The sequence below is a fragment of the Camarhynchus parvulus genome, chromosome 5 (assembly GCF_901933205.1).
Source record: "Camarhynchus parvulus chromosome 5, STF_HiC, whole genome shotgun sequence".
In the NCBI taxonomy this organism is placed as follows: domain Eukaryota; kingdom Metazoa; phylum Chordata; class Aves; order Passeriformes; family Thraupidae; genus Camarhynchus; species Camarhynchus parvulus.
Window position 1 is genome coordinate 58,085,739 of NC_044575.1, and position 21,643 is coordinate 58,107,381.

At 42.0% G+C, this 21,643-nt stretch overlaps 1 protein-coding gene across 1 annotated transcript in view; it reads right to left on the bottom strand.

Annotated features, from left to right (window-relative positions):
• Positions 1-21,643, bottom strand: part of PELI2 (pellino E3 ubiquitin protein ligase family member 2) — a 72,293-nt gene that overhangs the window by 45,334 nt on the left and 5,316 nt on the right. Inside the window, exon 2 of the mRNA XM_030948770.1 lies at positions 1,368-1,497. Within this exon, the coding sequence (XP_030804630.1) occupies positions 1,368-1,497 (130 nt within the window). The remainder of the gene's footprint in view (positions 1-1,367; positions 1,498-21,643) is intronic.

The following is a 21,643-nucleotide window of genomic DNA, read 5'->3' on the forward strand; positions in this document are numbered from 1 at the left end:
GTTCAGAGAAAGTGCAAAATACATTCAACTTGACACATCTACCCGAATCCAAATGCTCAGAGGAAAGGCTTTAATGTCCCAGATCATCTGCTATCTTTATAAGGGCACTAATTTGTACAGCACACATATTTTATCTGCACTACAATAACACCACAGATGAACATTAACCAGATTCCTTGTGGTGTCTGCCAGGTGTTTAAATATTTTGCAACTCAAATGCTGAAATACTATCTGCAGTCCAAATGCTTCAGATCATCCAGTGAGAACATGTGTATATTTTCATCCACTATGTAAAACACATTTTCCCCCATTTGTTACATTTTAAGCAACAAACCAGAATTACCAACATATACTACAGCTCTATTTTGAAGGTTGATTTCATCAGGAAGATTTAACTCACAAAAGCTTTTATTTTGCTAACAAAAACACTGTAAAATATTTCCTGTAACTTTTAATCCAAAAGACTCCACATTTTTCTGCAGCAGGCAAGCCTTATACTGTGTTCAAAGATAACAAGCTCTGATATCATGTATTTTGATAAAGTTAGGCATATGCTGTGTATTAAAAAATAAAACAGTCCCATACTATGTATCAAACAACATTCTCCCCTTGGTCCAAGTCAGAAAAGACATTTCTGAGCACGGTGTAAGTTCTCTCTCTCTGTCCCAAGATATATTTCAGTGAGGTACATTTCATACAAACCATCCTCTTGTGTGAGTGCCACGACAGAACTCTCCCTCCAGTTTCCAATAAACTCTACTCACTTCTTGCTTTAAGAAAAAGGCTTTGAGAATGGAGATAGGAAGAGCTTTTGCAGCCTGAAATACATTCCACCACCAGAACTCTGACCTGGACAGTTCTATACAATAGTATGTTACTGTGTTAATACATTAACTTTGCTGCTTTTCCTCCTTCACCCACACTCAACTTCAGGTAAAAATTTCTACAGTATCATTATTAGCAAGAAAAATGAAAGGCCCAAAGGGATCAGAACATTTTTTATAGCATGTCAGTTATCTTCCTGAAGAGGAAAGAAATATCACTCCAGTGAGAAAGAAACTAAAATACTTTTTGTGGTTTTAACCCATGTACTCTATGGCTCAGATAAAACAATCAGCACTGACAGCAAGGTTTCTGAACAGAGGCAGGAAGGTCAGATTATCTCACACCTGAGTTTACAGACTATTTTAAACAGGTAACTGGATTAAAGCTATATACCCCAGAAAGCAAATCCACTGCAGCCTCTTCATTAAACAGAAGTATCCTCCACGCACAGAATAAACAGGCAGCAAGGTAAATCAGCAGCAATACCCGAGTTGCTCTCCACTCAGGATCATCAAAAACCAGGAATTGCCAGTGTTACATACCTTTGAAGTTTGAGGAGTAGAGATGACATGGACAGAGCTGGGTTTAACTCCACTTGCTCTAGATCGTCTATAAAGGGCAAATCTGCTTTTCCTGCGCCCCCTGTCACCATTAGGGAGGGATCCATTGTACCTGGAAATAAAGGAAAAAAGTTTAGCATAAAACACCATCAGTTTGGAATACAGCAAAGGAGAGAGAGGTAATTTGGCCACAATATTCTGGGATCATCAAATGCATAGGGCAAAACAAAAAAAAATAACAATCAGGCTAAGTTTTGCTTCCTGAATTGAGCATTCAAACATTCTTTACCTACTAATGGTTGAAATTTTATTCTAATTTAAAAGGTAATTAACTACAAATGAAATACTCAGTTTTTCCAGCCACAGAGACACTTCTTTACCTCTAAAATCAAAGGAATGTAGAAGAACAAACTCTACATCTTCACTTTAATTTCAGAACGTGAGGAGTTCTAAAATGTTTTTACCCTACTACCCATCTGCCCACATCTCAGGCAGGACTGGAGGAAGAACAGGGGCAACATGGAAAACCAAAGTAATTTATGGGCAAGTAAAACTATGAGAAAGGAATTTTACCCATACAGAATGCTTTTCTAGTTGTGTCTCCCCCATTTTTTACAAAACTTTAATGCTAAAGGCTTCATCTATTAATTATTAAGGAAAGAGGATGCAAGTGTTTTTAATTTATGTGACTATCTGAAGCCTCACTAATGACTTTCTTTATCAGGTGTAACACAGGAGCCCTTGACAGTTCTTTCATCTCTCCCTGAGGACACAGACCCAATGGATTAATTATTCAGAGAAGTCTGAAGCCTCAAGGGGACAGAGCTCCTTCCCCAGGGAAGGGATCAACTGGAAATTTCTTTGCAGTGCACAAGCATGGAATTCACCAGCACCTCACCCCCAAGATTTAGGTCAGGTTTTCACCACCATTCCTGCCAACTCTCAGCTGGAAGAGCTTTCAGGGCTTTACTGAATCTTCTATTCCTGATCCTCAGAGATTTCAGAATTTTGCCCAAGAAACTACAGATGTTATTCCACTGATAAATCTCTTCTGTCTTACTGGGGAGGTCTGTTCTACACTGATCTCATGCATCCCTCTCCTACAGTCCTTATGATTACAGGTTACCACTGCAGGCAGAAAAAGAATATGAAGAGGAAAGGCAGCAATGCAGTAACCCAGAATATTTTTTTCTCATTACATCCTGTGTATGTAATGATAATGATACAAATATTACATCCTGTATATTTGTGTAACAGGAGAATGCACTTGGAGAGCCTCCCACCCTTCTAGGAATCCCAAGGGCCGGACTGCTGAATGACTGAGCACAAGCCAGAACAGATTTAAGATAAAAATTATCTCAAATCTCACTGCTCTAGAACTTAAAATACAGACATTTAAAAAATGTACATTTAATACATGATGCTAAAGCCACATAGAAAATTGAGACTTCCAGCTGAACTTGTCCTCTCACTCCCATTTTCACAGGGAAGACTACTGGGTCTTTCTGGAATATTAAAGGAGATTCCCTAACACAGCACAAAACCAAGAGGAGTAAATCACTATTATTATGCCAGGCCTACTTGCACCTTGGAAATTTGTTATTAACTCTACTCCAGAGAAGTGCAGCCTATGGATCCTCATCACAAGAGACCAATCTCTAGAAAGATCTATCAAAATGTTCCACAGGCAGCCTTAATACCAGCACTTCAAATAGGAGTTATTTGGTTCTGCACTTCAATCTCCCTGGGTACACACACATGCTTTCTTTCAAAGACACTGTTAACAGGAATACGCCAGCAAGTTTTAACTTGAAGACAACATTCTTTCTACCAGTATTTTTATCTGGAAACCTAAAAAAGTAATAATTCCCTCAGAAATAATATAAAACTACTATAGATTACCATTGCTAGCTTTATAACCTGTAACTAATGATTTTTCTTATACTTGTGTAACTGCTGAATTAAAACAGCACTGAATTAAAGAAGTTCTACTGGAACTTAGAACCAGGCAAGTGGGGTTTTATTGTTTGTGGAGGGGTTTCCTTCATTTTCAGAACATAGTTTTAACGGGGGAAGTCCACTCTATTTCATTTCAGGTCTCTGTGGGGTTTAATTACTTTTAAAATGCATAAATAAAGTAGCTCAAGGCTAAAGGATCTTTTGGAGTCTTCAAATAGGAAGGAAATACAAGCAAAGTGAACATTGAACTCATTCACCCTGCTTAGCACTGATAAATTCTCAGGAAGGTTTTCCTTATGCCCATTTCTACATTTCCTTTCCACAAAGGGCAGGAGGAACTGAGTGGTAGTTTTATGATTTGTTATGCTTCAATTATAAACCTTCAAGTTTGATTTTGATCCAACAGTGGTAGAAAGAGCTGGGACAATTCCTAGAGACACACACATGTTTTAAAAGCGGGAAAAAAAGAGGGTGTGAGAAGTTGCCTCTTTCCACAACCAGCAGACACCTTTATTTTTCCTAGGCCAGGTCCCTCAAGCTGTTCCCCACAAATTAACCCTTCCCATGGCACTGCAGCTACACCTGTGCTTCCCAGCCCTGAGCAAGCTCCATCCATGCCCACTGACCTGGCAGTGGTGCCCTGGGATCCTGCCAGCCATGGCAGCTCCCTGCTCCTGAGCAGCTCCACAGCCTTGCCCGGCCCTGCCTTCCTTCCCAACAGGAGCTGGCCCACAGGACACAGCTGGATTCAGCACCCTGGAGGAGGAATAGCTGCCCACACCTTGCTGAGTCAGATTTTCTAAACACAGGCACAAAGAACTACAACAAAACCTTCCCTGGCCTCTCCTCTCCATCGCTCTCTGCTCTTCCTTCCACTGAGCAGAGGCTGGGCGAGCACCAAGTGCCTCCCTCTGAGCAGCAACAGGATGGAATCACCTATGGAGAAGGGACAAGGATCGAGGACACAAACTCCCCATCACCAAACAGTTCCTCTAAAGTGTGTGATGACTAAACAGCTATGTTTTCAAACTGCAGACTTAACTCAAAGATGTACATCTCACCAAAATCAAAATGGATTTCTGCTCTGAAAAAATTTCCACTCTGTCTCATCACAAAGCCACTCCACGAGCAGGAGCCATTTCCCATCTCCTTTGCACTCTTCCAACAGCTCCAGGATCACCTTAGGGACCAGCACATGAGCACACAACTTGGCTTCACAAGAAGACCAGTATTACCAAAAGAACTACAGCTGGAACTCTCCTTCACCCACCAAAAAAACCTGGAACAAATGTTGTTTCCAACTAATAAACAAACTAGGAAAAAATCAATTTCACCTATGGAGAAGGGACAAGGATTGAGGACACAAATTCCCCATCACCAAACACTTCCTCTCACAAAGCCACTCCACAAGCAGGAGCCATTTCCCATCTCCTTTGCACTCTTCCAACAGCTCCAGGATCACCTTAGGGACCAGCACATAAGCACACAACTTTTGGCTTCACAAGAAGACCAGTACTACCAAAAGAACTGCAGCTGGAACTCTCCTTCACCCACCAAAAACCCTGGAACTAATGTTTCCAACTAATAAACAAACTAGGAAAAAAATCAATTCACAGGGACAGAGCAATCATTTCTGAGAGCACCCTGCTCACACACAGATGTGTGGGGGACTTTGGAAGTTCTCCAGATGTTCATCAGACCAGCACACATAGAAGGAGCAGTCCTGTGCTTTTCCAAATGCCTCTCAGTGACAGCAGCACTGGGACAAGCTGCATCATGAAACCTCCTGGGATAATTATCTCAGTTGATAGCACTATTCCTTGCAAATAAGGGAGTGGTGCTGGCATGGACTATGGGCACCATAATTACCAAAGCCAGTTTCCTACAGATTTACATCAAACACTTGAAGAGTTTGGTATACAATGAGCTGCAAACTCCAATTAAGCTTTTCCCATGGCTGGGATGTGTAATGAAAGCCTCTCCTCCTCCTGAATTCAGGGCTGTCTGGAGAGCAAGACCACACTTGCTCTCTCCCACAGTCCACTGTGGCAAGCTCCTACTTTCTACAAGTCTTGTACTACTTGTACTACTACAAGGATTTGTCTACTTCAGAGATTAGCAACAAGCTTTGAACTATTTGTCAGAAGGCTTGTTACACAAGCTTTTTTGGTTTATGTTTATTTTGGCTTTGTTTTAAAAAAAAAATCCAGCCTAGACAGTAGTAAAGAGTAAATGACAGTTCTGTTACTTGGTACAACAGCTCCAAATCATGACCTGCACCTTGGAAAGTTTGACTTCAACTCAAGGAAGTCAACCTTAAAATTAAGGTATCTAGTAGCTGACATTGAAGGTGCTGCATGTAGCTGATTTTTTTTACAATGCTATCAAAATACAAGCCATCAAAGTTAAATGCTTCTGCATACTTATGCAAACTACCTCCCAAAAGACTAAAACTGAACAACTCCTGATCTTCACTGGTAATATTTCCCCCAGACAAAAAAGAATAATTTCACTTTGCTTTCCTTGTCTATTACTAACAGATCTACAGCACACCTCATCATTTTTGGATGAAAACCATCCCAAATGACAGACTTGGCTATAAACAGATGAGATGCTACAGTTCTGTTGTTTCCATAGTTTTACTGAGTCAAACAGCACATCTCTGCTCACTAAACAATAAAGCTGCAGAAGCAAAATCACACTTGAGTAAATCTTCCCTTGTAAGTACATTCTGATCCCATATTTGGTAGAATCCTGCAGAACATACTCCACACATTGCAAAATTCAGTCTGTGCTTACACTGTATTTTCACCTTCCCTGAACCAGTGTGGTCCCACACTGCTGCCAAAAGCAGCAGTCTCACCTTTCATTTATTAATTTGTTCCCACTACTTCTCTCCTTGGTTCACATGAAGGGGAAACAAAACTAGATTTATGTTATAAGTTCAGTTTTAAAACCACATTCCTCACTCTCCAGCCCACTGCAAAGCCACAGAAGCACTTGTATCAGCAACATGGAAAGGAGAGGATTCCCCTGGAAGTGCTACAAGTCTACAGCTTTCATGACATCCACCACATATGAAGGCTAAAGATTCACTATTCACCTTTATAACACCCAGTCCCAGAGCTTTTCACAGCTCCACATTCAAGTCCTGACTAACTGGAAAACTCTCTGCTGCTGAAGCATCCAGCACTCCCTCCCTTGAACACACATTGAAAGGGAAAAAGTCACATGTTTATAGCAAAACACAAACAGAAAGCTTCAACATACACAAAGCTGACAACAAATAAGTATATTTGTGTCTCCCTTTATATAATATCACTGTCAGTTCTTCATAGTCTTTACACTCTCTTCCCTTGTATCAACCTCAACAATTCATTTTGTGCCTAGTAATATTTCAGCAAAAGAATGGCTAAGGATTTCCTTTAAAACAAAAAAGGCAAGAATTATTTCAAGCACATTTTTCTGCATCACAGCTTCAGAAAACAAGCAGTTGCTGTCTGCAACTGGCAATTTCTCTGAGAATTTCAGTGAAACAGAACAGTGAAGTTATTCTCAAACTCAATCTCATGGGGAAGAGTTGCCAAATAGCAAAAACAAAGCTAAGGAGTACTTCTGTACCAACAGGACACTCCTGGTTCATTTCCTCCTTTGAACTGTGCTCTCTGGTGCTCTATCAGTGTCACAGATATTAACTCAATATGAATTTAGGTCTCAGCTTGTCTCCAGCTGATTGCATGCACCAATGTGTGTCCCAGAGGCAGCTCCACCACCAGAGCTTTGCTAATCCTGCTCCTGTTGGGGATTTCTGGCAGTGAACACTTGGCTGCTCCTTCAATAGCTTCACAGATCCCTACAGCAGATTGCAAGGAACATCTTTAATGCTGAGGTTTCTTGGAGGCTGGAAGGAGGATACTGTTTTGTTTATATTGTTTTATCCTTGTTGCCCTCATTCCCAGGAGCTCAACAAGCTCTGACTGACCAGAAGGTTCCCTTTCCCCACTGCACCTTTGGAAAAATGTACAGCTGCTTTCTGAGGGACAGAACACAGAGCTGGCAGAGTCACCTGCTCCATCCCCAACCCAAAGGCTTGAGCCAGTTGATCCATGACACCTCTGTTTGAGTTAGTCTGGAAAATCCAGGCCTCCCCATTGTGTTAGAGTTGTTTAGAGTTAAAACTTTCCCCATGCACACAGCAAGGGAGATCCAGGTCAAGCAAGGGAGATCCAGGTCAAGCAAGGGAGATCCAGGTCAAGCAAGGGAGATCCAGGTCAAGCAAGCCTCCTGCACTTCCTGCCAAATCCACCAAAGAGCTTAAACAACCTTCCTTCTCACAGCAGGCTCACGTGCTAGAAGATTAATTCCCACCAGATTTTGCTTTCTTTCTGAAGGAAAATGTTTAAAGTAGCTACAAACACAAAACTAAAGTAGAATTAAGTAGAAAGGCTACAGCAATAAGCGACTCATGGATAACCAAAGGGCTTCCATCCTTTGATTAACAAGAAACCACTGATCCAAGACCTTTGGTTAATGCAACCTGGGAAGAAGTTCTGAGTGAAAGACATAGTCCCACCTCAGACTCTGCTGGCTAAGACATCTCCATAGGCATAAATGCTTCCTAATCACGACCAGTTGTACAGCTTAACAAAGCCAGTCTTCCTGCAGAGCAAGAAAATCCAAACCAGCAAGTTCCAAAGTCCCAAATAATCTCATCTCTTCACCCAATTAAAGGCAATGTTTTTGCATCTGTGAACTTGATTATCCATAAGAAAGTATGCTGGAGTTATTAATTGTGGCTATAATCAGTTTGGGGTGTTTTTTTCTTTGCTTCTGAGACAAATGTTTGTTCTTACAACTTGCATTTGTGAAGTCATTTTACTATCATAAAACACTTCAGGAAACATTCCCTTCTCCGGCACTTCTGGAACACTCCTTGGCACAGAGATCAGCCCTGTGTGCTCACCACAAGCCTTCTCCTCCCCAGCACCAAATTCTAGTACTCCTTGCTTTGTTACCCGCTCCTGGTACTGTCCCCTCCAGCCTTCAAAGGGGCTGCAGCGATTCAGTGAAATGCTGCCTGGCCTGATTTGTGCCATGACCCCAGATTTTTTCAGAGAAAAGGCTGATTTGCATCACTGGCTCATAATTAGGAGCTACTTTTAATTACTTTTTTTAGCTACCTTTCTAAAGTTGCTCCTACCATCACGAACCCAGCAGTGCGCCACCCCAAAGCGTCATGTTACACTCACAGAACTTTTATGTTCACATCCACCCAGCCAGCCCCATGGATTAGCTGAGCACACAGTAACAGGTTATGTACACCACAAAAAAACAAACAAAAAAAGCTTTCAGAGGCACCTACTGCAGATCAGATAAGCCAGAACCTACTTTCCTCCTTCCCAGGGCATACAAATTAAATAGAACCTTATCTCCTGGAAACACCACAAGAAGTCACATGTGCAGTAGCTGAGGTTCTCCAGGGTGACCTTAATTATTCCCTGGTGTTCTGGAGCAGAACTGGTCACTCTTCTGGTTTGGGGAGGAAAGGCTATTCCTGGCTGCTGTGGCCTCCTCCTGTTCCCCGCACCTCCACCCACAAGAGATGAAAGGATCTGGTACCCTACAGATCAGGTTACCTCATATTTGTAATTATTGCACTCCACACATCCCCCTCCAGCACCAGCAGGACTACCCTGCTATTATAACAGCTGTAATATAAGAGTAATAAAAAATCAACTTTGTTTCAGGAGAATATTTATAGAAAATACAGCTGACTAATCCTCATGCATGTTTAGCTTACGTAATACAGGCACTTGAAGAAAAACCCACCTGATCTGTGTTAATTTCACTCTATACAGAAAATTAAAGGATGCTCTTGGCTTGCAAATACCAAATGGATTGTGTAAGAGCTGCTTTGAAAAAGCTTTCTTTACACCACACATCCAGGTTCCTCCAAGATTCCCAAAACTCTTGGCTATTTTGATACTCTTCTTCTCACTGAAGGGCAGAGAGAGAAATTCTGGAGTAAAATAATACAGAAGCAACCAGCCCCAGTTAGCTTTCTCCTAACTTCAGCTCACCTCCAAATACAAGTGAGGGGCACAGGAGTCAGGGCTTTATTACTGCAGCTTTTGGCACAGAAGACCAGGGAGATGCAGTCAGGAATACAGAAGAGCTGATGTTTCTCCTAGGCTGGGAGAAATCTTCATCAGAAACTTCTTCCTACACTCCTTGATTTTTCTTAGCAAATGGCTTGTTACTTGTCCCAGATTATCTTTCTGGAAAATAATTTGTTACTTTTGTTTTTGTGAAATCAAAGACAGCTGTGTAAGCAGCACAAGAGTTTGATTAAAAGCTGACACTCTGGAAGAACCCAAGGAACATGCTGATGCAGCCTGGAAAAGCTTCAATTAAAGCAGTCAGATAACCTGAAGTTCCAAACAACTTAATAGCTAAAAACTCTCTAGGCAAGGATGACCTGAGTCTCACAACAAAAAACACAGATAACTATGATATGAGCAGGAAAAAAGAAAGGTAGTAACTTTAACAGAAAAAAACTCCCCATTTAAGATATTATTATACATTTCCAATAGAAGTAATATACCAGCAGAGCATTAGAATGCAAGAGATTTCCCTTTCAGAAAGCAAAGGGTAAAGGATAAGGAAACCTCTTCTTTCACATAATGATTTCCTTAACAATCCTTATTTCCAACATTTTACTGCTCCCCCCAGCATTCACTTAACAAGGAGGCAATTTTATTGAGTGCTTTAAGCCCATCTCCAAAGCTGCCAGCTAAAACCATTCACCACTGCAGAAAACCAGCAAAAATGCACAGCAAAATACAGGGTATAAACTGATCAGGTTCATTTCAAAGCATGCTTTTTATTCCAGCTAAAAGAACACAAGAGGTGGGCAAAGCACCATGTTTAGAGAATCCTCTTTCCAACCCTACACCTCTCACAGCACAGAGGAAATGCTGCTCATCTGAGAAGGATCCATAATCCACCAAATGCCACTGGAATTGTTGGATATGGTGCTTGGTTAAATACACACAGATACAGCAGAAAGTGAGACCTGACTCACTGCACTCAAAACAAGTCAGAAAAACACAAAATCCCTTTCAAGGCAAAGTACTACACCCAGCTGGGTTTTGGTGCTCAGGAGGAGAGAAGGGAAGGAGGAATCCTGTTGATCCACACCACCAGAGGCTTAGGAACCACACAGCTTTGTTTGGAAACTATTTACAATCTGCTCTTAAACATCACATCAAGAAAAGGCTGCATGTTTCAAAACTGAGACAAATTAGACTTCACAGCATGCAAGGGGATGAGAGACCTCAAAACCCACCTGCCCTGACATTCTGAACATTCTCCTATTTGTACTTCCCACATGCTCCAAGGTGCAAAACCAAACTGCTCAAATTTTAGCCTGAGGAATGAACAGTAATAACACCACATTACAGCTGAAACTGCACTACATTAAACATTATGGAGAAACTGCATTTCACTCAAAGGACCATTTGAGCCTTTTGAAAATAAAAGCACAGTCCCAACAGTCTTTCCCTAAGAAATCAAGTGCTTTCCCTAAAACCCTATCAAGGACTATTTGATAGTTCACATTTTCATAAGAAAAGGTGATAGCTTTCTCATAACTTCAGCTCACCTCCAAATACAAGCAGTGGCAATGTCATTTTTGTGATTTCACAGACAGCAGAAGTTGTTCCAGGATGTCTGTTACAGCTTTTTCAAACACTCAAGAGTACATAACAAGAATAGTCTTAGGTTGGTTTCAGTACCATTTAGCACAGAGGAAGAGAGAAAATTTGCATCCATTTTGTGAATATAGGTGATCTCACCAGCAGTGCACTGAATAGAAAGTGAGGCACTCAAGTACTGCACCCTGAGCTGCAACATCCGAGTCTAATTCCATCAATTTGAACATTCCTTTTAGTTTCCCAGAGAAAAAGACGCCCTTACAAATGCACAGCTCCCAGTTCAACCCCAACTGCTGAACAGAATCCCAAATATTTGCCTCGGAAACAGAAAATAAAGAATTGGGTTTCCTTCTTTGTGGCACTTACAAGCATTGCTGCCTCTGAACGCAGCAGCTTCCTTCATGTCACTGATTCTGCACTATATCAACTGCTCCATGGCACAAGCTGTCAAAGGGAAGATAATCTACAGCTCTGCCTGCTCCTAGCATGTTTAGAGTGGGTAAGTAAAGAGAAAAAGTAAAGAATTACCTTTCTGCCTGTTCTTGGTTAGCAAGTGTGTTATGTGCCCTAAAATCCACCCAGGATACATTATTGTTCATATCATGTCTGAAAGAACTACCTGAAACCTACGGGTACAGAGGCATCACAGCACTGCTGTAACTGTGAGGGCTTTTTTTAAAAAGTCTTAACAAACCAGAAATAACAGTGCAGCAGTGCAGAGAGCTAGACTTTAATATATCTTCTTCAGACTTAAAACACGCTGACAGCTTACTAATTCAGAGCAACCTTGGGTGTTTGCTTTTATCATCATCTATAACAAAGTTAATCAGACATCTCTAGCCAGGAAAAGATTTCTGCAAAGCCATTAGGTGTTTACTGCTGATCAGCAGAATGAATTCTGATCTATGTACCTTCATGACAGTAAAGTCTTTCAGTTTTACACTTTCACCGACAGAATGTTGAGATTGGCTTCCCTTAAGAGGGTTTCCCAAAATGCTACATAAAATAAACATTGACCTTTCACAGGCCTCAGAAAACACCACTTACTAAGAATGAATCAAAGCAACACAAGTGATGAATTCCTAATGTTTTTTCACATCCAAATGCTCAGAGACTGCGATCTCTGAAGAATCTCACTACAGAGCTTGGTGCAGCAGTGCCTGAACAGGAGACCTTGCTGTGCTCTGCAGATAGGAGGGCATCTCCTCCTCACTGAAACAGCAAGAGACTTTTGTGCAAAACAACCACACAAGACTGTGTTCACACACAGATGCAAGCTCTGAAACCTGAAGCCACACTGAAGAGAAATTTCCTGGAGCAAAACTCTCACTCAGCTCCTCTGCAGGGCTATTCCAGCCTGCCTACTTCTGGTTAAGCTCTGCAAGCTGAAGTTTCATTCCAACAGATATTAAGTAATGTGTACAAGTGGCACAATGGCTTGTAGAAAAGAAAATAAGTTTAAAACCACAGATAGTTCTCCCTCAAATTATTTCCTTTGGAAATCCAGCTCTTTTTCTCTGCCAACACCCACAAAGACAGACAGCATACTATTACTATTTTTGTTCACCAACTTTCAAGAAAACAAGCCACCCCATATGTTTCTCTCTATTTCTTTAGACTCCTTTGATTTTAAAGGCAAGGATGCCCTATGGGGCAAACCAGACCAAGAAAACAGAGGATCTGTTTAAAGCAATGTTTCCCAAGTACAGGCCATAATATCAAACAGCATTACAGGACTCAGAAGTAGCTTTTGCAAGCCAAATGGAAATTCAGCTGTGGAAATAAAGCTCATGAGCCCAAGACTGAAATTGGAAGTGCATTGCCCGGCAAAGCATGACTGCAGGAGCTAGTTCAGACACAGAAATCAAGTAATTGATTACAGCTGCCTGGCTCCAGAGATTCCCTGTTGCCCTCAAGTTTTTATACCTGACATCACTCTCCATAAGGGCACCTTGGCCATGCTGCACTGTTTCCAGCTGAAGAGGGGAGTGGTACAGTGCTGAAGAGCTCTGCAGCCACTGCAGTGTATGAGGATGTGCAAGACTCAGATTATGTCTGTACAATCTCGTTTCTATGTGGGTTTTGAAGATACCAAATTCTTTCCTGTCCTCCCTTGCCCAGCTAAAGGTGCTGCATGTGCATTTCAGGACATAAACCTTTCCTACTCTGTCAATTCTTTGGCATTATACCCATAGGAATATCTCTAAGGATGTGTTACAACTCTGTTTTCCTTTCCTCCTACAGCCCTATCAAAAATAAGCATTTGTAGAAATCTCTCAGGCTGCACCACCTTGAGGGGGAGCAGGAGATAAGAATGACATCCAGAAATACTCACACTCCATCAGTTTGTTTCAGTATCTTTGTAGAATTCAGAAGCAATACTCCTGGAACTGCCTATTAGAAAGGAACAAGCCTGAAATCTACTGGAGAGGCATTCACGTCTGGACAAATCCCAAATTTTTCCTTTTAGAGTTTCAGCCAAGGACAAAAATCCTCCACTAGGCTATTTTACAACCACTAGGAAAAGAAGACTTTCCACATCCAGAAAATTTAAATGTTTGAGTAACACAGAATACTATTCTTAGCTCTGAACTGAGCTCATCCATGAGGCAAAATATGAGGCTGCTAAACTACACGAGACATTGCTGACAGTTCTCAAAGCAGTTTCAGGTTGTGTTCAAAAAAGCTGGTTTTCCAAGAAAAGGCAACACTCAGAGTTATTCACTTCTATACCCAAACCTCTCCTACATCCATCCCTCAGTCACCTGGGGTAGCAGAACATTTGTGTCCATTCCCACTCACTCAAACTCAACATCCCAACACTGTTATTACTACTGCAGGCAGCAGAGGTGAAGCACTGGTAGTGACAAGGAGAACAATGAAAAAACAAGGAGTTTCATAAGCCAGGGAACCAGCAAAGCATGATTTCCTCTGGGTACATGTCTTGCAGTTGGATTCCTTCTTTGTCTACTGAGGTGACAGCTCCAATTGAAGCTTTTTCTCAGAGGTGAGAATCAGTCACATGGATTCCCCAATGTCTAACAGGGAGGGGGGTAGGAAGCTCATTCATCTTTACAGCCTCTCCTCACCAGAGCTCAAATAGCATCGGGAGGCTGTGGAATAAAATCAGTTCAGTGACATCCTTCATTTCCAATTAGAGACTACAACCTCACCTGTCACTACATCTCTCAGTAAATCACAGCATATTCACCAGAGGCAGATGGAAAATGACTGGGAGAGGGAGCCCGTGATGCCAGCAGAGCTGAGGCTTCAGTGTCCTGCAAGAAAACTGCCTGGGCAGCCAGGAGCAGTGACTGCTTCTCTGCAGTTGTAGCATCACCAGCCCAAAACTGACCCCTTGTTCCGTCCCAACACCAGATCCTTACACAGCTTGTCCCACACCACAAACAGCAGCAGTTCCAGAGGCTACTGATGCCTTGTGAAGACTGACCTAGAACAGAGGCTGGACAGAGCTAAAGAATAAAGCAGGGATTTATTAAAAGGCCTCAATGGATCCACCTTGGGCAGCACAAGAGCCCAGCCAGGGTTACACCCAAGGTGAACCAAAATGGTTACAAAATGCACAACTGCTCACGGGGTCTCTCATTTTTATAGTTCTGCTCCATTTGCATCTTGGAGTTAATTGTCCAATTCCAGCTTTAGCCCATCAAGTCCCATCCTTCTTGTTTTTCTCTCTTCAATCCACTGTTATTTATGCTCTTGGGCCTGAGATTTGGATCATTTGTCCTTGGTGCCCAGCTAGAGAAGGAATTGTTTTGTCTCCCTGCTCTGTGCACAGAGCTCACCATCCTAACAAGAAGCCCAGACGCACACACTAAAGCAGCACAGATTTGGAAAAATATAAAAGCTAAAACCTGAGGCATCACTACAAGCAATTATGAATGATCATCAGTGAAACAAGCACCTGTTCAGAACTTCTCCAGATTTTAACCAGGATTCATTTATGCCAAGACAAACTACCCATTTGAACAGTCATTATCTGGACTTTTGTTCTTCCAAAACAAACAACAAATAACAGGAAACTAAAAGGTCCTGTCAAATTCTGCTTGCTATACCACATTTTTTAAATTTTGACAATAGCTCTCACACTGCATAGGTCTGTACATCAAATAAACTCAGTCTTTCTCCAAATACAGAGTGAAGTCTAGGAAGAAAAGCAGGAAGAAAATGAAATGTCTGTTATCCCTAACCAGACCAGCCTTTAGATTTAATAATGACTAAGTAAACCAAAGGCTGCTCACAATCACTCACACAAGCTTCACTTAGTTCAGGCACAAGTAAGAATGGTGCAGGAGGTGGGAGAACATTCCTTTGGACCCATGGTTACAATAAATGAGTTGTTTTTACAAATGAATACACTTATTTTCTGGATATTAAAGAGCATCATACATTCTTATCTTAGTTTAACTCAGCTAAATGTTTTGGTCTCTTGACTTAGGCATGACAAACTGATCTTTAATGCATTTCTCAGTCTCTGCAGAGCACAAAGCATCCCACTTTTACCACCTGACATATTCATAACTAATTTCCTCAGCTCACAAAAGTGAGACAGCTGGTTTTTCTCAACTGTCATCTCTGCCCAAAACCCACAAATAAGCCCATACTCCTTCTGGCTTGGGTCTGAATAGAGTCTGCAACTGGACCCCAGCCAGCCCCAAATCCAGTTCCTTCCTTCCCGCCTGCACTGGTCACAGAATGCCCAGAGGTGAAAGAGCAAATCACTTTTTCCTCAATCTGCTTGCCCTTTCACAAAGCATCATTTTACCATTGTTCTCTCTACACCAAAAGACTGCCAGTAGGTAAAGCCATAACATAAACCAGTCTCCTCCAAAGAGCTGAAGGTGCAAACCAGCAATACGTGATCAGAGGCCAATTCCTGAGTTGAATTTGAAGTTACACTGCACATAATAAACTAGGAGGGTACACAGAGCTTGACTTAGACTCTGCTAATCACTTAAACCCTGGCTTTGCTTACAGAGGGAACTGTACTTTCTGTAGTCTCCCTGTATCCTTACATGGAGAGCTATTTGCTGGATAACACCAGTCTCTGCATGCTGGAAACTCTGAACTTGCAATAAAACTGGATATATGGCACTCAGTTTTGCAGCTGGAAGTGGAATTGCACAACCAGAGATAAGGCACAGCTAAGTGAGCAATGGAACTCCAGCATTTTGTGCTCAAACATGGAAAAAAGGCACCAAACCCAAGTCAAAAGTTAAAGCTCTTTTGCTCTGACAGCAAGCAGACTGAAAATACTGGAAAAAACCCAGCTTAGTTATCTTTCATAGTCAAAAGAAAGAACATATCCAGAGATTTTGGGAAAGCTCCATCAAAGTCTTTTAAATGGGCACAGGGACTCATTACCAAAAAGGGCAGAAAAAACCATTTGGGTATTAAGAAAATATTTACGGAAATTACAGGAAAAATTCCCAGCGCACATCCCTGAAAGCAAACAAGCAGCTTGCAGTCTCTACCCTGGCACCCTGAGCAAGGCATCCCAGCTAGGGAACAAATCCCAGCACAGTCAGTGAGACCAAAGCACTGCAGCTCCCATGGCCACCGCCCATGGAGGCAGATCCTGCAACCTCCAGATCGCCAGCACCATCCAAGGGCAGCTGCACCACCAGTGCTGTTCTGAGGCATCTCTCATCTTTCATTTTCACTCTTCCAGTGAAGCCCAGCCTAAAACAAAAGTGGAGTAAAAAACCCACACAAGGTTCGTCCATTTCGCTGTTGCCCAACTTCCTTCTCCAGTTTTTGCTCTGATGGAAGAAGTTACTCAGCTGCTCACATGAACCAACATCTGCCTCCTCACAGATCTGCCCCAACACCAAATCATTCCATTTGCTTAATTTACCAGTCATTTTTTGGCAAAAGCCACCAAGGTACTGACAGCGCATTTAAGTAAATCTTCTGGTAGAGTGAGACGAGGGAACACTTAGGAAGAATTCCTCTGAATTCTTCAGACCTGCAGCAGGGCACTGCCACCTCTCCCATCACATGTGGCTCTGGAACGGGACTTCTGCCCACTGCCCAGCACAGCAAGCCACACACCAAACTCACGAATCAAAACTCACTCCCTGATTCACTGAGAAACTACTCCAGCAAATTTTAAGATTCAGAATGCAATTCAAAGTAAGTATTGCATGTATGTTAGCAGGAAGGTTAGGGCAAGCACAAAGTAATGAATCCTATCAAGTCTTGAAAGATTCGTCTTCAACACCAAAATGATTTTAAATCCAAGCATTGAGCTGCACAGCTGTTTGCTCTCAGAAGTCAAACATGCACTAGGAGAAAGGCAAGTTGAAAGTACAGCAACATTTTGGTGTATTAGTCAATGCTCCACAAAAAACACAGTCAGTGTGTGAGGTGCTGAACCCTGGCACAGGATGTGCTGGGAAGCAGGAACCTCACAGCCCTCGCTATCTTTCACCAGCACCACGTCTCCTGTGAAAGGAGGACACACACAAACTCTACTCCTGTTTCAAAGGCTGTGCCTCCACCAGCACTAAATCAGACACCCAACAATCAAAATGAATTCATGCTGTTGCACATGAAGAAATACAGCTGTGCTTATATCAAAGTTTCAGCCCATTAACTTCTGTGTCCAGACTAAAGAGTTCTTTCACTCTTCCTAGGGGCATGTGCTCCAGGGTTTGCACGTTTGGGCTCCAGTTTATTTGTAACAGGCAAGCAGAGATTTAAGCTTTTATTCACTTCAATTTGTTTACTTTCATACAGTGACTAATTGTCTTCACTGTCAGTCCCACTCTGTCCTCACGAAGGACATTTCCATGCCTTAAGAGGATACACCTCAGAAGTTTGAAGCCTACCTGTTTGTTGAGGCATTGCTAAAGCCAGCCAGTTTGAAGAATAAAATTCTTTCATGACAGCTTATGAACAGGATTCTAAATTAAAGACAGCACACACATTTCTGGGTGAAGAGTAATTTGAAAGCCCACTAAACGCATCATTATAGTTCAGTAAGTGCTTCAAAAAGTTAAAAAGTGTTCCTCAGAAAGAAACACTGACAATTTTCTGTCCTCAATTCCTTGAATGTAAAGAGAAAAAGAAATAGTTTTTGCAACAACAGGGGTCAGTTAGCATTACAGTGCTCAAGGAGATGATCACAATGCTTCTTTGCCTTCTCCTTTTAACCTACTATGTGCCAGCTGTCTCAGAACTTTTCTTGCCTGTCCCCGCTCCTTTGGGAAGGCAGCACAACAGACATTTTATACAGTACTTGACTCACCGCACAGCTGCCTGCTGGCGCCTCTGGTAAACACAGTTGCTACACAGCAATGTAGCTGTATCATAGTTAATACAAGCAATAAATACGACAGAAGAACATCAGGTCTTTATTGACATACACTCAGTGTGGCCTTTGTACCAATTCCCAAGAACAGAAAGCTTTGTGCTATCCAGATTAGGTGCAGCCCACATCTACTCCATCCTCCTTGAAACACGAGTTGTATCTACAGTGAGGTCAGCGTGAAATATTGAAAATTATATGTTAAATGACCTGAAGTAAATCACTTCCAGAAACACAAAACAGAGCCTGCTTGCTTTCCCTCTCTCCAGCATAAACAAGCTGCTATTGAAAGCAGGATGCCTAAACAGGTCCTTCAGCTATCAGCACCTTCACATCATTCCTCATCAAACAGAGCTCATCTCCAAACCACTTTGCTTTTAACACAACAAACTCTTCAGCTTTGCAGACGTTGTCTGTATCCATTTTCACAACTGCTGTTTATAATGTGCTCCCTCCAGATGACATTTCTGTTGTGAAACAGAGGAAAGCTTTTAGCTGAATTACTCGCTCTTCTCCATGAGCCAATAACTGCTGTACTACCCAGCTGTGGCCGTGCTTCCCAGTGACCTCACATGAGCACTTCCAAGGCTGGAATACCATGGACTGAGTGAAATTTCATTGCAAAACACCTGACAGTTGCTATTTTTAGGAACAGAGGTTACACTAATCAGAAGGAGTAATTGTAGAAGCATTGTCTAGATGAAGACAATGCAAGTCCAGTGTCACCTTGTTCACACATCACTCATAACCCCATCCCACTAAAATGCTGCATCCTCCCACCACAAAGCCCCTCAGTGACAAGTCTTCAAATACCAAATATTTAAAATTGCTGAAGTTTCACCATACAGGGATTTCCTACAAGGACTGTCTTCCTGAATCCTAAGATCTTTTAACTCAACCCAACAAGTGCTGTTTCTGGGAAGGGCAGGAGAGATGTTTATTCCTAGGCAAATCCTAAGACAGGTTACTCTTAGTGCTGAACTCCCAGCACCACAATGCCTACTCAGACTTTAAGAAAACCCTACAAACAATTTGCTGCCCACTGTCACCCCCCCCTGCTCTTTGTTTGGTTTAAATCATTTTTCAGTCATGGACACTGCAGAGACCCACGGGGAGTATTTGCACAGGAGGTGACATTACAAGGTCAAACAGAGGAGTCAGCACAGAGGGGGCACAGCTGGTGGGACAGCACTGCTCCTGCTCAGCCCCCAGAGCTCACTAATCTCTGCTTTGGAACCCCCACTGCTCTCAACTGTACTCTTTGCTTAACATGAGCACCAAGACTATTCCAGGCTAGCAGGTAATAGGATTAAAGCAGTCTAATCCCAGATGTTACTTACAGTTTGTCAGACAAGGCACAAATTGGTCCCTCAAAGTATGGGGATGTCACTATGAACTCAAGACTCAGGACTAACCTGTATGAAGCTACACCAGGAGATGCCTAAAAACAAACATGATGCAAAAATAAGGCAGGCATAAAATTCTGAACTGCACTTTATCAGGAGGGAATCAAGCCCTCTGAAGGCAGGAGCACCTCACCATATTGGTCTATGCAGGTGAAGTGAAAAATGCAAGAGCACCATTTAGTCATGTCTTTATAAAACAAACAGAATGAGCAGCTTTGCCTCAGAAGTCTCTGGAAGCAGGCACAGTCCCTATGCCAGCATCCTCATTGCTGTCCCTCAAGGTTTCAACTCGTGACAAGCCACGTGCAAGCTTCCAGTGGTGACCTTGGGACCGAGCAAGAACAAACATAAGGATTTCTGCTGATAAAAGAAAAAGCATCCCCAACACAAATGAGATTTAGGGTATCAAACAGTAGAGGCAAAAAAGGATTTGACAGCACAAAGTACACTGGAAACCAGCTCAAGATCCTCTTCAAGCTGGGAGCTTAGACCAAATCCTCCTCTACTTCACTTGCCTTGCTGAGCACAGGACAAATATGCCACAAGTATGACAGTGCAGAATAACCAGACTGAGATGACACCACAAGAAGCACAAAACAAAGACTGCAACTAACACACCAGAGGAGTCATCTTTGGAAGGTTTCACAGCCCCAAGTGCTCAGAACAAACTGGGAATGTGCAGACAGTACCAACAGGAAACAAGACACTTCTGCAGGACTTTGCAAACAGTTGTAAAATTTCTCTGCTGGCACCCTGAACTAACAAACCCCACCTCGAGCAAGGCACAGGCTCAGTACTACACTCACACACCTCCTCATTAGGGCACAGGAGGAGTTTGTTATCTTTAAGTATCAAGTTTATACCTTCTATCACTACTGAGCAAGTTAGAGAGCAGCATTAGTTCTGTAAGGATAAACCAGCCATAATTTCAGTTTGAACTGGATAATAAGTTCCTGACTTCTTAAGAAAAATCTGTTCTCAAGCAACCTTGTAATCACAGTTAAAGAACAGCCTGCTGTTAAGAAGGAACACAAAATAGCTTAAGTAAGATACTGCTTTCAGCAACAAAAAACAAACCTTAGCAGCCTAGAAAGTAATTTCTTGGTTTATATGCATATTTTAAAGTAATCAAGTGGACTGTTACAGTATTTACACATTTACAAATTTCAGCTGAAAATGGAAAACTATTCATCCCTATTTCTGCCAGGCCCGAAGAGGAAGAGCTACTTGGTTCTACACAAGAAGTGCATCAAAGGCAAATCCTAGATTTCCCAGACTTGTTTATTCAGAGTAAACTGTTTTCCATATTTTAAGGGGAAAACCCTGAGTCTTTCACTTCCACATGTGTGACCTCCTGCCTGTACACACCAAGGGGATTAGTTTAACTTCCAGAATGCACTCCGATTCCTTTTTCTAACAAACATTAAAGATGCAGACGTTTGATGCTGTGATTTGCTTCAATAAACATAGATTTTAGAGTCTGATGTTTGTGCTCTCTGATTTTACATGGGTACTGAGATGTTGTGAATAAAGCCTACAGCTGGATACAAATCTGCACTCTGAGAAAGTCAAAAGTACTCCAAGGAATAGGATAGCTGTAAAAAACCAACTCAAGTATGTTTTCTTTCTTAGCTTAAATGAAGCAAAACGTTTGCTCTATCCAGCCATACACAAGCTTTCCAAAAAATCCACAGACCTTTCCTCAGATATAATCCTTTCCACTGTTTTCCCTACACTGCAGTTAATGTTCTATTCAGACACAATTCTTCTGGTGTTTGATTAATCTCCTTGCAAGTTCTGAACTGACCCTGATCACACATTTGCAATATGCACATATAAAATCCA